The sequence below is a fragment of the Astatotilapia calliptera genome, chromosome 15, assembly GCF_900246225.1.
Source record: "Astatotilapia calliptera chromosome 15, fAstCal1.2, whole genome shotgun sequence".
Lineage (NCBI taxonomy): Eukaryota > Metazoa > Chordata > Actinopteri > Cichliformes > Cichlidae > Astatotilapia > Astatotilapia calliptera.
Genome location: NC_039316.1, coordinates 7,665,813 through 7,680,454, shown reverse-complemented (window position 1 = coordinate 7,680,454; position 14,642 = coordinate 7,665,813). Strand labels below are relative to the sequence as shown.

Genomic DNA, 14,642 nt, shown 5'->3' with positions numbered 1-14,642 from the left:
GTGAAGTGTGTGTCTGTCTGTGTGTGTGTGAAAGAGAGAGAGACAGAACGAGAGAGTGAGAGCCTTTGTAGCCGTACGAGCGCTAAGAAGAACTTGGCTTACCACGAGCACTGAGTCGCTTTCTTCCCTCTTTTCTTTTCTTCTCTGTCCCTCCTCCCTCGCTCTCTCTTTCTCTCTCTCTCTCTTACTCTCTTACTCTCTCGCTCTCTCTCTCTCTCTCTCTCTGATACTAGCTGTCTACCTAATTAGACGTACTGATGTAGTTTCTGGTAAGTTGCACTAGACTGGAAGTCACATGTCTGTTGGAAAGTTAAGGCGAGCAAGGCAATTGTGTAAAGTCCAAAAAAATAACACAACCAGAGCTTAACTCACTCCTTGAATACATTATCAGTGGATGCTCACAGCCTCACAAATGAATTACCCAGTTTGACAGAACTAAAAACTTGTTTGTTTGGAAGCAGCACAATTGTCAGGTTATCACAAAAATAACACATTAATCTTTACACAAGTGTGATTATGTCTGGGTAGTGGGGATGTGTGTGTTTGTGTGTGTGTGTGTGTGTGTGTGTGTGTGGGGGGGGGGGGGGGCGCACATGTGTGTTAAGCTGGCATTATGGGCTTCCTCTTTTTTTCTTTCTTTTTTCTTCTTATTTCTTTTTGTTTAGCTGTCACAGATATGAAGTTTCGACTTAGTCCTCAAGAGACTGCATCCCAAAACTCCACATGGATGACTGGGCTGTGAGTATTTACACATGCTTCATGGTAATTTCCAGAACTGTGCAGCACTTGCTGGCTTGCGGCTCACCAGCTGCGAAATAGGTAAGGTGATGTCAAGTGTACTGGCAATGAGAAATGCCCAAGGGGCTCCCCAATGCCCCACTCAGAATTCTCTCACAGCCTTTTACTCTAAACGAAGATGTTTATGTGCAAAGAGTGGGGGATCTTTGAGAAAATGTACAATTTGAGGAGGGGGAACATACTGGAAGTAATGTTTTTTTACTCACACTATTACTGTAATAGAAAAGAAAAAAAAATCACACACGCTTTTGTTTAAGTGTCCAACGCAATCCATTTAAAACTGAGCTTTTGGCTCATTTAAGGCATGCGGTGCCCTTTACTCGTTAGTCCTTTTCTTGTTTGCCCCCATCACGAGACAGCATTTGGTCGTGCAAGAACAAGATTTTCTTGTGAGAAGAAGGAAAAAAAAAAGGAGGAAAAAAAAGAGAATCAGGACTAAAACAGCTTTGCTTGGCAGAACAGTCCTCCCACACAAAAACATGTTCCACCATCACAGGAATTTTGAAGAGCTTGGGCAAGGGCAGACATTTCTAATACTTGGCATTTAACGCTGTCCAAAAGAGTTGAGGCTGCAAAAGAGAGAGAGAGAAAGAGAGAAAGGAGGAAAGCTGCTTTGTCAAATTAGGCTTAAACCAGGGTGAACACATATTAGTTTAATATGCCCGAACCCTCAACGACCCACTGTTGCTGGGAGTGTAGGGATGCTCAGAACCACCCCCAAATCCCGCCGTATCAATTTTTAAACATTGAGTGAATGATTTAAAAAATGTGTAAAAGCTTTTGAAATATCTTTATAACTGTTGTTTGTATGTCTTGCACTAATTCTGCTGCTCGGTGAGGCTCACAGAAGTAGCAGAAGGCTTGATGGCGCCTGTATTAAACTCAAGCTTTGCACTTGATCACATAACATCCAGTGTGAGTAAGAGTTCGTAAAAAAGAAAAAGAAAGAAAGAAAAGTGACAGCTCGTAAGGACAGTTTTGATGAATTTTAATTACTGCTCTAAACAATACTCCCTCCTCTTCATCGGGACTCCCTTACTTGGAAAAACCCCAGACAGGCCATTTATTTCAAATGCAAACTGCGATACCCTCATTTGTGGTCTACCTTCCTTGGAAATGACCGTGGGAGGTTTCTAATAATCACGAAATACATGTAAGGGATAATTAGGCAAACGACAAACGTGACAAATAACGGTTAAATATTTAATTCAGAATAAAGGCCGATTATGAGTCATTTCAGTGAATGTGTCAAGTCCAGTTTGAGAGAAATATTGCTCTTATTTTCTTGTTCTTTGGCCCACTCTTTCTGAGTTTTACTGTTATGCAGGCGTGAATTGTATCAGCCACTCGTTGTTTACTTACTTAGTAACTTTTTCGACATTTGAAAAGTAAAGGGCTAAAAACAAGTGAGTTTTGTACTGGATTTCTGTTATGTTACAAGGATTTGAGTTTCAAACATATTCCACCTGTTTGCCATGAAAAAATAAAAAAAACATGGCGATAATACTGCATATACTTGAGGCTGTTCTTTGTTTCGAAAAGACTGAACTATGTAATATTGTATTTTTTTGAAGGGGTGGAAGGGTAGGGCAGTTGTTTTAGGTCATTCGAGACATGAGTCAGTCTTATAAATCAAGAACTGCCTAAAAGTTGATGCCCAAATATTGTAATTTTCCATCTGTCATAACTACTGTGCAATACAAGTGAAATCATAAAATGAGGCGATCACTTCCTCCTGCTGGGAACTGACACCAAGGACTGTCAGTCGCTGTTGTTTTAAATGAAAGACGTGTGGACAACAATACTGTCAGTTAAGGTAGGTATTAAAAAAAGAAGAAGAAAAAAATAACAATTTGTTCTTCTATTTCCATCACTGTCACTCATCGTTATTTTTAATTAACTTAATTTGTTGAACAGTTCTTTAACTGGAATCGTCTCACATGGATTTGTTGCAGTACTGATATTTGCGGCTAACCTCCAGGTGGAGGTGGTGTAGGACAGGCAGAGCAGCTTGTTTGTGAGATAAAAGAAAGGCTGATGAAACTCATGAATGATGGAAAATGATGTGTAATGATGGTTTTTGTCGCGTGAGTGGTTTAAAAAGACCGGGTTTTGCTATCTTGCTCAGGCTGACGCTGCTTGTGTGATGTCATCGGCACCCCGCAGAGAAGAAAAAACTAAAGGGTAAAACAGTCGCAACATCCAAGTCATTAATTTGTTTGTGTGCTGATCTCATTGAGAGTCCATGTTTTATTCAAATACAACAAATACAGCTGAAAACGAAATATTTAAAATGAAGCTCAAAGGCCACACCGCGCCCACATAGGAGATTTCAGAGGCTCGCTGGGCTTTTGATGTGTTAAAGGTTTAAAGTGTCCCTCTCCTAACAAACGAGCACAACTGGAAGTTGACATAAATGTCAAACAAGCTGTTTGTCCCTCATGGGAAGATTTCTGGTCAGGTAAAAGTCAGGGAACTTACTTGCGTGCGTGTATGTGTGTGTTATGCCAAGGTATGTGGGTTGTGCCCATGAAGATTATGCCAAATCTTCTCTGTCAGTGGTGTTTAAATGTTATTTATAAGTAACTGTTATTTAGTGGAGTTGAAATGTTGAATGTTCAATGAGTGGGTTAAACCCTAAAGGGTAAGTAAAGTGCAGTTCACCAGACAGTGAGGGTTTTTTGTTCTGAAAAAAAAAAAAAGTTTGTGCGCTGACAGAAACAGAATAAAACACAATGAAGGCGTTTATAGAAAATGATTACTTAATTAATAATGACCCCAGAGCACTGATGAGACTCAGCACTAATGTTATCTGGTAGTTTATGAGGGAAGTCACCAAGCCCAGTTAAGAACAACTGTAAGGTGTCATCTAAGAACTTTTCAAGTGATCCTGAATCATCCATTACTTATGCTGCTGTAGGCTCATGCTACTGCAGGACTTAAAGTTTTGTCTTCTCTCTGATTTAGTCTGTCTCTCTATGCTTTCTTTGCTCTTTCCTCTCACCCTCCAGCTGGTCACAACAGATGGCTGTGGGTCCCTGACCCGGGTTCTGCTGGAGGTTTCTTCCTGTTCAAAGAAAGTTTTTCCTTCCCACTGTCGCCAAGTCCTTGCTAAAAGGTCATTTAAAAATTATTTGGCTTTTTCTCCACAATAAGGTGGGATCTACACCTTACAGTAGCAAGTGCTTTGATGCGACTGTTTGATTGTGATTTGGTAACTCAAGCATCTGAGATCTTTCTTAGGTTTTACACCTGATTTCAAGACTTTCTTTTGAACTTGTGATTAAAGGCTGCAAATCGCAGAATTGTGTACAAGTAATTTCATTTCTAGCGGACCCATTTTATGTTTCCTCAATTGAACAGATGTTCCAGACAAAAAGTTGTGAGAATAAATTTTCTACTTTGAGTTTGTCTCCACCTGTGGGCCAGCAGGAGTATTTAGGGTGGAGGCTGTAGTTGCCGCTGTGCTGCAGGTGGAGGTGGTATAGGACGAGCAGAGCAGCAGGTTTGTGAATGTTTTTGACGTAAATGAAAAAGACAAAGAAGGGCTGATGAGGCTTCTGTGGGATGTAGAGTCAGGTATAATGATGTGTATAAAGATTGTGTCTCGCTGTATTGCTCAGGCTGAACTGCAGCGTCTATTCACAGGCGCGATCCCACTACTGAGCGACACGGGGGCTTTGACCTGCTCCGTCTCCGACCTGGGCACCCCTCTTTAGACGACCTGGTGGTCCCGGGCTCCCCCAGGATCACCATATCGATGCCGAACTTAGTGTGGACACCCGATCGGCCTAGTCCGCTGCAGCTCAGAGCTCCTGACCTCAAACGATCCTCCAACCTCAGCCTCCCGGTAGCTTGGATTACAGGCACGCGCCACCGCACCCGGCGAGAAATACGCACGCTCACTGAGCTTTTAACTGTGAGTCATGTGACGTCATCACGAAGCCGCGACAGAGCCGGTGTTGTACCAAAACGTGATCGTCTGCCATAAAGTGATTTCCGGTGTCTCTCTGTCTCTTTCATCTCTCTCTCTATATATATAGAGAGAGATGTATATGTGGAATGTCTTTGTTTATATTGTCACTATACTGTATTCAATAGTATTTATAAAGGGATTGCACATAAAATGAAGAAATCCCTGTTCTGCAAGTTCCTTTATGACTGTGTTACGGAACCTACATTATACTCAATCCAGCGCTTTTTTGGTCACTTTAATGCAACTTCAGCTGCCCATTAATGTCAACGACACATTCTAGCTGATAAATAAAGGAAACAAAGCCACAAAAGCCAAAAACTGATTCCAGGTTATACCTTCTGCAAGGAATGTTGTCTTAGGCTCAATGTGACGCCATATTATTCCTTATTGATATGTTTGATGTATGTTTCACAGATTATAATTCAACAAGTCATTCACATGAGTGCCACATCTCTGATCGAGAATCATGATCAAAAACATTGATGTTTATACTTTTCAGAGTCACAAAAATTATGTCTCATTATTACTGGTTAGTCAGCTTGTTTTCCACAATCATAAATCAACCAGTACATCTATACAGACGTTTTGAATTTGAGACATTGCCAAATTTAGTTTAAACCTTAAGAAACACCCAAAGCACAATTACTAACAGGGTAATCTGTTAGTAATTGTATCTGCATATGAATGTGCACAACTAAGATTGCTCAGTGGCACCTGTAATGCAAGTTTTGGAAAGAACTCTAGGATATCCTCCACCATCCTGCTATAACACAGGCCAAAAGACACAATCATAGGTCTATAGTCACCAGGTGAATGAGAGCAGGTTTGGGACTATTTCTATATTTAAATGATTGGTAATAAGTGGCTTTCACACTTTAGAAGGATGCAGGTGTTATTGCACACAGCTGCAGTGCTGAAGGCGTCTTTAGCTCACTGACTGCATGTAGATTTTACAGTCTGGTTGGATCCGTGTGTATTTAATAAAAACAACTGCAGACTTTATAAAGTCACTCCAGCAGAATTTTGATAAGCAAAAAAGGTCAAACATGTTCGCGTTTTATGCTTTTTCAGTGTATGTTACTTACCTTCAGTTAAACCGATCAAGGTCGGTGTCCCACCAAAGTACACGAATAGCATGAGCAAAATGATGATGTGAAACAGATTTTTATATAACTGTATTTATTATTTTGACAGCATGACCCACAAAAAAACTTGACTCCTCAACTTAAAAAACTATTTCCTTTAAAATCACTCCAAACAATACATTAAAATAAACTGAAACATTCGGTAAATGAAATATTGACAGCCCACAGACACAAGGACTTTCCACAGCTTCAAACGCTGACCGTCGGACTTCTGCCGTAGTCTCTGTACTTTAGCTGCGAGGGGAGAAAGACCGTATTTATTAGGTGCATCATCAAATTAAACACATAATGCTGAATTAAATATTAAATGATGGTCTTTATCTGAGTTGCATTATCTGTTCACCTGCTCTGTGCTTTTGTCCACTTCAGGGCGTGCCTTGGAGGCACGGTTGTGGTCGGGTGGTAGAAGGTACACCCGGCTCGTTTACACATCGCAGCAAAGCGACACGGCTGTAGTTAAGAAGGAGGGAAAAGAAAAAAAAAATCAGATTCGCTGTGAATCTGAAAGCGATCTGTCTGCGTTGTACAAAAACAGCTCTTGTGCAGCGTTTTTACCTTGGGATGATAAAATGGACAGTCCATCTTCTTGCACTCTGGGAAGAAGCGACAGATGCTGGTAGGCTGGGTCTGCTGCACTGCTGCAAACATAAGGGTCAAGGATAAGCTATCAGGATGATTATGATAGTTTAGAAACATGGAAGTGCTATGGATACGTAAAAACAGTGTCACATTAAATGTCTTTGAGGGAAAACAATAAGGACTTCTTTGTTGTAACACTGACATCATTAAAAACAATTTTTTGGGGAGGAAATCAACAATGATTCATTCGAATACTGACGTGGGCCACTGTTCAGTTTTTGTGAGACAGTTTTAAATTCACACGGGAATACAACTTCAGCAGATGCCAAGTCAGCTCAACACCAAGGACAACAGAAGTGAATGTACTGTCACCCAGTTCTCAGGGCCGTCCTCCCACAGGGAGGAGCATTTAAATTCTCTGCCCTCTTTCTAAGCCCAACACACGCTTTCACCTTTAGTCTAAAAGGGAACAGCAAGGTCCTGTCTTATCTTCTCTAATCAGATTTTTTTTTTTATAAAAGCACTGGGGGTTTCCACAGACGCAAGCACAAGATGCCTGATAGAGAGTCGGGTCAATGCACTTGACAAAGATCTACTCTGCGTGATTATTTTAAACCTTACCAACAGACTGACCTGATGAATAGATAATCTATATCACAGGTGTAGATTAGCCCGGCAAAGACTTCAGATCTGTATCATTTAGGTTAGGTCTACTTTATTCAGAATAATGCAACAAAACTGGCTGAAGATTCAAGTGTTTTACATGAGTAAAAGGTAATAGTAGGAACGCATTCTTCCTCTGCTAACTTTAAACAGATTAGCTTCACTTTCTATCTGCACACCACCAGTTTTTTGTGTTTTGTTTTTCATCAAGTAACCGTATGTGAACTTGCTTGAGGTAATTTAGGGAAACTTTTAGTGGATCCACAATAGCTGAAAATGTTTAAACTACTAATCGCTCTCACAGAATTTAGCCAGAATCCCATCAGTGAACAGGAGGCTAGAAGAAAACCCAGCATAGGTCAAGCTGGCGAGAGAGTACCTGGTCTGGGTGGAGGAGGTGCAGCCGTGCTCCTGCGGCTCACATGAGTGAAGGGACAGTCTGGCTTTGTACACCTGGCGTCATATTTACAATTTGGATGCACAAAAAGGCATTTATCCCCAAATTTGCAGTTTGGAAAAGTCCTTAAGGAAAAAAGCAAAACACATGTAATCAGGACTTATGACTGAAAGTGAAAAAAAATACCCTAAACAATCATTCTTATTGCATTTAACATAGCTACTTACTTGCACTGTGTTGTTGGGTGATGATACAGACACTCATCCCCACTTTTGCACACCGGCCAGAACTTGCATCGCTCCATGACCTTTTGTTTTTTCAAAGGGACCGCATTCTCCTCTGCCATGTCAATGTCCATCATCTCATCTGTCAACATGTAAAAGGACAGGACTAAAGAGGCTTTAAAACTTGGCTTTAAAATGCAAAACAAAAATAAAATAGCTGATTATCATATCACTTTAATAACTCCGCTGAGAGCACACACACACCTTCTGATGTGATGCCTCCCTGTAACCTCTGAAGGACGCTGACTTTGGGCTCTCTGTGGGCATGGCTCGCTGCGTCAGGTACGTTCGCAGGTGGTCTCACATCTTCCAGGTCAGTTTCACAGTCTGCAAGGTTACCAAGCGGGCTCGGTACCCCATCTAATGTCACTATGAACTTCGGGCTGGCAGAGTCGCCTCTCTCCTTGCTAGGGTAAGTCAGAAAAGCAGAACAGATGAAATGACAATCCAGTAATAGCACAAATGTCTCTTTATTTATACAAAGACACAGGCCTGTACTATGAAACAGGATATGGTCTTATCTTCGTGGTTAACTCTGGGTTTTCTGTACTACAAAGGTGGTTCACTTCTTTTCGAGGTACATCCTCGTAACATCGTCAACAGAAACAATGGCACCACCTACTGGCCAATCAATAGCATCACCATTAAATAACACTGTAATAAGTGATCCTTAAATAGTAAACTTATTTGCACTTCCTGCTCACCTTACATCGCACTTACATGAGCCTACATTTGAATTCTGTTTTCATTTATCATTCATTACTCTCAGACCATTAAACACCACCAAGACTGCAGGTGAAAGAACAGAAAATAAAACTGCCCTTTAAACATTAATTCAATGAGATACTTGATTATAATCCACCAAATTCTCCTGTAACTTAATGATTTTTTTTGAATTTTTGCTGCTTTTCTTTCCTGCTTCACACATCTATACAGTATGGATAGTACCACACTTCTATAAGTGCTTTTCCTCTCGTGCACACACACACACGCTGCTGCTTTGTCTGCAATGTATGTTTCAGATCTTCATATTTTTGTAATGTTATAGATTTATCATCATTTATAAAATCAGTCGCTCTGCTGCCAGGACACAACGATTGATCAGATGTCAACAGCACCTGTTTTATGAGAACTCATTGCATTGACAACCAACTTTGTGCCACTACTCAGTCCATTCCACTCATAATGGAAAGACACCTTGTGTATGCCACCTCAGTAAAAATACAAACATACAAACCTGGTCTGGACGGTGCGTGGTACAGCAGACAGGACTTGCTGCTGATTTCCAACTGGAGATTCTCCCACTTGTGGTCGACTCATTATGAAAGAACGCGTATCAAATGTCTTCACTTCACCGCCTGCAGTGACCTCCACCCCTAGAGGCATGACAGATTGAAAAAAATATGTAAATAGAATTTTGGGAGCTATCAAGTGTTTTTGGGAAGACTCATTACTTCTCAATAGTTTTGAAACTTTCTAAAGTTGCATGGAATATCATTCGGAAATCGCTTGTCTAAAACTAAAACTCACCATATTCATTTGGTTCTCCTCTACCGCTGCTCTCCAACTGAAGCCGCGATGCTAACGATCTTGTTGGAGCTGGAATAAAATGTATTAAATAAATAAATAAATAAATAAAACAAACAAAACAGCACTTTGAGAACCTCACAAAGTTTTTTAAAATTGTTACTTGCCTGCCGAAGTCAACACACATCTAATTATACAACTATTTCATTACTATGCTGTTCAGTTATGATGATCCATAGTTCTGCTATACACTAATCATCCAAATAAAAACCATCCGGGCTTGTGACATACATAAAATATATATATAGACATAAATAATTATGGTCATCTGCTCCTTCAGCTACAAAACATCAGACATAGGTTGCAAACAGACATATACTTGTGAGCTAATGAGACTATGTGATCATCTGTGCGCATGAAACTCTATTATATATACCAGATGTTCTGGAGGGAGGTAGATCTGTGGCGGTGTAGGTCTGCACCCGGGGCGCCAGGCTGTGGAGGTGCTCCTGGACTAGCTGGATGGCTGCACTCATCTCCTCATTGCTGGCGAGACGAGTACGAGGCGCCACAGGAACAGTCTGTTTCTGTGGTACTGCGGGGAAAGGTCAACGTAAGAGAATGACACAAACAACAATGGAAAATCAGCTTAACTTACAGGATGTTTGTGGTTAAATGTACGACAGTGGGAACGCACTTGTTGGGTAGGTAGTCGTTTTGGTGATTGAGTCCTGTGCCTCAGAGATGGCTTTCAGTATCAGATTTCTGTTGGCTTGCTTGGCTGGTGGGAGAGTAGGTCTGAAACAATACAAACCTCAAAACTGTTAAGAGCTCAGCAAAGCGCAAAATTGATCATCTGTGACTCACTTCTTAAGCTTTACTGCAAGAAAACACACATGTGGTTTGGGTACACACGACCTACAAAAGTCCCATGAATAAAAGCATCCACGAGGCAGATAAACATTACCTTACTTAACCGTTTTCTTTCCACAGTATAAACCCAACCCTGAGGTTAATATGACATCAAGTGTTCATACTGACTTCCGTTCTGGTTTGGAGGGGAGGGACACTCTACTGGAGAGGCCTCTGCCACTGTAGCTGCTTTCGTCCTCGTCCACATCGTCGCTGTCCTCGTCTGCATCTCGGTTCACTCTTACGACAGAACTCACTACCGGTGCCTTCCGCTTCCTTGAAAACTCTTCTTGCTGAACGGTGAAAGCAAGGCATTATTACTATATCCAACTACCTAACACACCGTCACCAGAAAGTGAGCAAAATAAGCACTCTGATAATACCTTGTTGGATCCAGTTCTAGAGGTTCTGCTGGTTCTGCTGCCCTGCTGTCTAGCATGAAAGGACGCTTCCGCAGAGCTTACTGATGTGAACTGGCCCTGACCGGGTCTATAGATATCAGCGCTGTGTCTGCTAGCTGCTCCGTGTGTACGACTGTGGTTGGTGCTGATTTCTAAAGGCTCGTCAGCGATGAGGTCGTCGTCCATCTCTGGTTTGATGTCAAGAACTGCCTCCGATGGGAGCGGCTCCACCAGGGGCCTAACACTGGAGGAGAGCTGTGAGGAACCCTTTTCCAAGGTCCCCCTCCTGATAACAAACAAACAAACAAACAAAATACAAGAAAAATGTAACCACACTCAAACACACTTCTTGGTCTGCTCTGACCAAAGACTTTCTTTGTTGAGGAGTACTTCTTTGTTCCAGTAAATAGTCATTTTTAACATCATAATACTTTCTGGGGGAAATCCGGACATGCTTTTGTGTTTTGTGTGAATTATCACTGACTTGCATCATAAAAAAGTATAACAAAAACCTTAAACAGTACAAATAATACAAACACACAGAAGAACTGAGCCACCATTTATGAGACCTTCCAAAGAGGAAATGGATATTACCACAGTTAAACTTGGAAAAATAGTGGTTGGAGACCTCAGCATGAGCAAAATTATCCCAAACAATGAGCAATCAATTCACAATTTGCTTTAAGTTACTACATAGATTTTCCTGCTGAAGCATAATTTGGAAATTAGGGGGCAACCTGAGAAACTACTGCGTCAGGTACCTGCTCTCATGTGCAGAGCTGGATACACGGGCTTCTGTCCTATCTCCTCTTAATTCCTCCGCTCGGCCGTTTTCACCTACAGACGATCGGCTCTTCCCGCTCACAGTAGCGCCGTCTGACTGCAGCTGCTTGAGGGATGCGGGCTCTGAGAAAAACAGAAACATGAGCAATGCTAAACTCCTGAGCCTCACATGTTCATAAAAAAGACAAACTTCCCATTGCTGGTTAAAAAGTGCAGAGATGTATTCAACGCAGCCGGGCTTACCTGCTGCAACAGATCTTAATTTCTCCAGAACACCATGAAGCCTAAAAATGAAGAAACAAAAACAAAGTTAAGGCAAAAAGGTACAACTTTCTTTCATATTTTACATATTCAGAGCGCTCTGAATACTCCAGGAGAGTAGAAAAGCGCCATATAAGAACCAGTCCACAAATAAACAATATAATCGCACCAGCTTGTGAATTTCATCGTGTTGTTTCCGAGGAAGAGCGAGAGGTCGTCGGCCATCTGTTGGGAGGTTTTCTTGTTTGCCACCATCACCATAATATAATCTGGGAGTTCTTCATCTGTGAAGAAAAAGAAACACGCACATCGTGTATGGTAAGACTACACAACCAGGTAACTGCTGTCTCAGAGGTAATCACTGAATATCATTCACGTACCAATATATGCACCAAGCTCCTGAAGCTTTCCTTTGATAGCAGCCTGGAAGAGATTAAAAGTACAACCGGAAGATGTTATTTCAACAAATTCTAGGTAGCGTAGCTAGCTGCGCTGTTATCATTCAACAACCCAAGGATTAACTTAACGTAGCACTGAGTTTATGCTGTGGAAACTGTTCAAATCAAAAAGAAATTATTGAGTCTATGACGATGCCTGCCGGAGTGAGGTACCAATCCCTCGGCCTTGAAAATAAAACAATAAGTTAGGCTAGGCTGACACATTTAAGCTAGCGAGTCAGTGTTAGCTTGTAGCTCCTTTGTTACGCAAACATTAATCACGCAGACCACTCAGCTTCAACCCGCACTGTTACTCACCCTTATTTTCTTACTAATTTCTGTACCGATTTCCATTATTGTTGTTTGAGTCAAGCGAATTAGTTCTAAAAGAGGCAACTGTTTTTCCAGCTGCACCGCTAAACACCAGGGACAAATGTGACGTAGAATCACGTGACAAATCAAATCAAGGCAACCGAATAGGGACAAAAAGCATACATCTGTCTATCGTATGCGATGTCTTTTTGTCTTTGTTTAGCATTTAGAGTAATCACTTTAAGTTGATGCTGGAAAAAGTAAACTTGTTAGTAAAATGTTCCAATTAAAGGAAAGGGTTTGAAAGCGCTGGGTGACTGAAGCTGGGGTGAACCATGCCTCAATCACAACACCTCTCAGATGACCTGGATGGTCATCAGCAATGTTCCCTCTAATTTTTCATGTGTCTGAGCGAACACACAAACTCCCTGAGCGGTCCCTTGGACCACTGTGAGCAACAGCAGACGTGTGCACTGTGGTCACGCCAGCATCGAATCCATCCAAGTCACATGGTTTATTAAAATAATCAAATTTATGTTAGACTACTTTTAATTAACTGCTTTAGCCCACTTACAATGAAATTTAAAAAAAAATCTTGTTCATGACCTGTGTAGTATGTTAACACTATTGGAAGTAAAAATAACTTGAACTCCAATTTTGAAAATACAACTTTCTTTTTTTTTCTTCTTTTTTTAAATAAAGCTCTGACTTGTATTATGAGTATGAGTCTGTGATCTGGGAGAGAGTCATGTAAATCTCTGTCTGCAAAATACAGTAAATAATAACCAATGTTGGGCAATTAATTATATAGTTACTTCTTCAAAAAAGTAACTGAGCTTTGCAAACAACAAAGTTTTTTGCAGCTGTTTACCTAAAAATGCAGCCAAGGCGGTTTTTAAAATAAACTTCAAACTATTTACAGAACAATCAGCTGTTCTGCGTCAAATTTGATGGCACACAAATTATTTGTGCCACTCCAAAAAATTATTTCTGTCCACTATGAGATAAAGGAGCTGGGGCTCGCTCGGGCCCCTTCGGGGGTGGGGTACCCCCGGCCTCTCGGCCTGGGGCTCGGTCACTCAGGCACAGCTGGCGGCCGGCGGAGCTCACGGGCGCGTCACTGCAACTCCCCCTGGCTTCTGCTCCGCGGCTGCTGAGTGAACCCTCATCTGGGACTCTCCTCAGCTCTTACTGGAACAGTGGCGCGGCTGCCCCTCTGTTGGTCTTCCATGGTTTCTTGTGTTCTGGGGGCCTCTGGATGTCTGGAGTTTGGATCTCCTCCATACCTGCCTCACACCCTGGAGGACGGGGCTGTGGCCCCCCCACACTCCCTAGCAGATCGTTACATGGAGAAACCTTTGGAATACAAGCGCGCTGATCCACACAGGTACACTGAAAAAAATATGTTGTTGGATTTACTTAATTCAATGGTGGACATTTGTTGCACACAGATGTTTTGCTTTGGCAGCAACTTAAACAATTGAGTTAAATTAACACAATTTATTCATGTTCAATAAACTTGTGCAATTTGTGTTGATAAAATGTGACTTAAACATGTTTTGATGAAGTAATTTGAGCTCTTGAAATATTTTAATCCTTCACAATTTTCTCACTTTATCCCAACACCATTCAATAACTTTTACCCAATACTACTTGGTCACTTAAATACTACATGTTATCTTCAAATTACATTTTGCTATTATATTCTAGTATCAAATACACAATTTTCAAATGGAGGCCTTATAACAGATTGTATTGTTCTCTTCCAAGATGGTTGCTGGCATCCACCAGTAACCTTTCAAAACAACATGTCTAATTTCACTGCAGTAGGTAAAGAATTAAACTGACATTACTCCTCTACTGAATCTATATAAATCAACAGTTAAATAATGTCAGTTCTTCCGTGTTCTCTGGAATCAATCGCAGCAAAGAAATTAGACTGTTTCTTTTGAAAAATGTTGGGAAAGAACAATACAAAACATTCTATTTAAGGCCTCTGACGTCAAGATTCAGTTAAACAACAATTATAACTAAACAATTTGAGGTAATGTTAGTTTCCATTAACATTAAATTAGGTTACTGAATTGGCAAACACCTTCCTATTAACACTACCCATTTTACCCCAATAACTAAAGAAATTAGCACTTGCAGGTCAAAACCTTTATTC

The 14,642-nt window shown here is 41.1% G+C and overlaps 1 protein-coding gene across 2 annotated transcripts; it reads right to left on the bottom strand.

The window, feature by feature from the left end:
• Positions 1 to 5,936: 5,936 nt before the first annotated feature.
• zc3h14 (zinc finger CCCH-type containing 14) lies at positions 5,937 to 12,666 on the bottom strand. Of its 2 annotated transcripts, none has more exons than XM_026142984.1 (17): positions 12,482 to 12,666; positions 12,107 to 12,149; positions 11,896 to 12,010; positions 11,709 to 11,749; positions 11,444 to 11,588; positions 10,665 to 10,968; positions 10,411 to 10,574; positions 10,067 to 10,167; positions 9,806 to 9,964; positions 9,373 to 9,441; positions 9,080 to 9,218; positions 8,047 to 8,249; positions 7,786 to 7,948; positions 7,541 to 7,683; positions 6,475 to 6,557; positions 6,263 to 6,369; positions 5,937 to 6,153 (listed from the first exon to the last, which is right to left on the bottom strand). In XM_026142984.1, the coding sequence occupies exons 1-17, from the start codon at positions 12,515 to 12,517 to the stop codon at positions 6,150 to 6,152; spliced, it is 2,019 nt and encodes a 672-aa protein (XP_025998769.1). In that variant the 5' UTR covers positions 12,518 to 12,666; the 3' UTR covers positions 5,937 to 6,149. The 2 variants fall into 2 exon arrangements, with proteins under 2 accessions (XP_025998769.1, XP_025998770.1); XM_026142985.1 differs by having other exon boundaries at positions 7,786 to 7,924; positions 12,482 to 12,663.
• Positions 12,667 to 14,642: the final 1,976 nt, after the last annotated feature.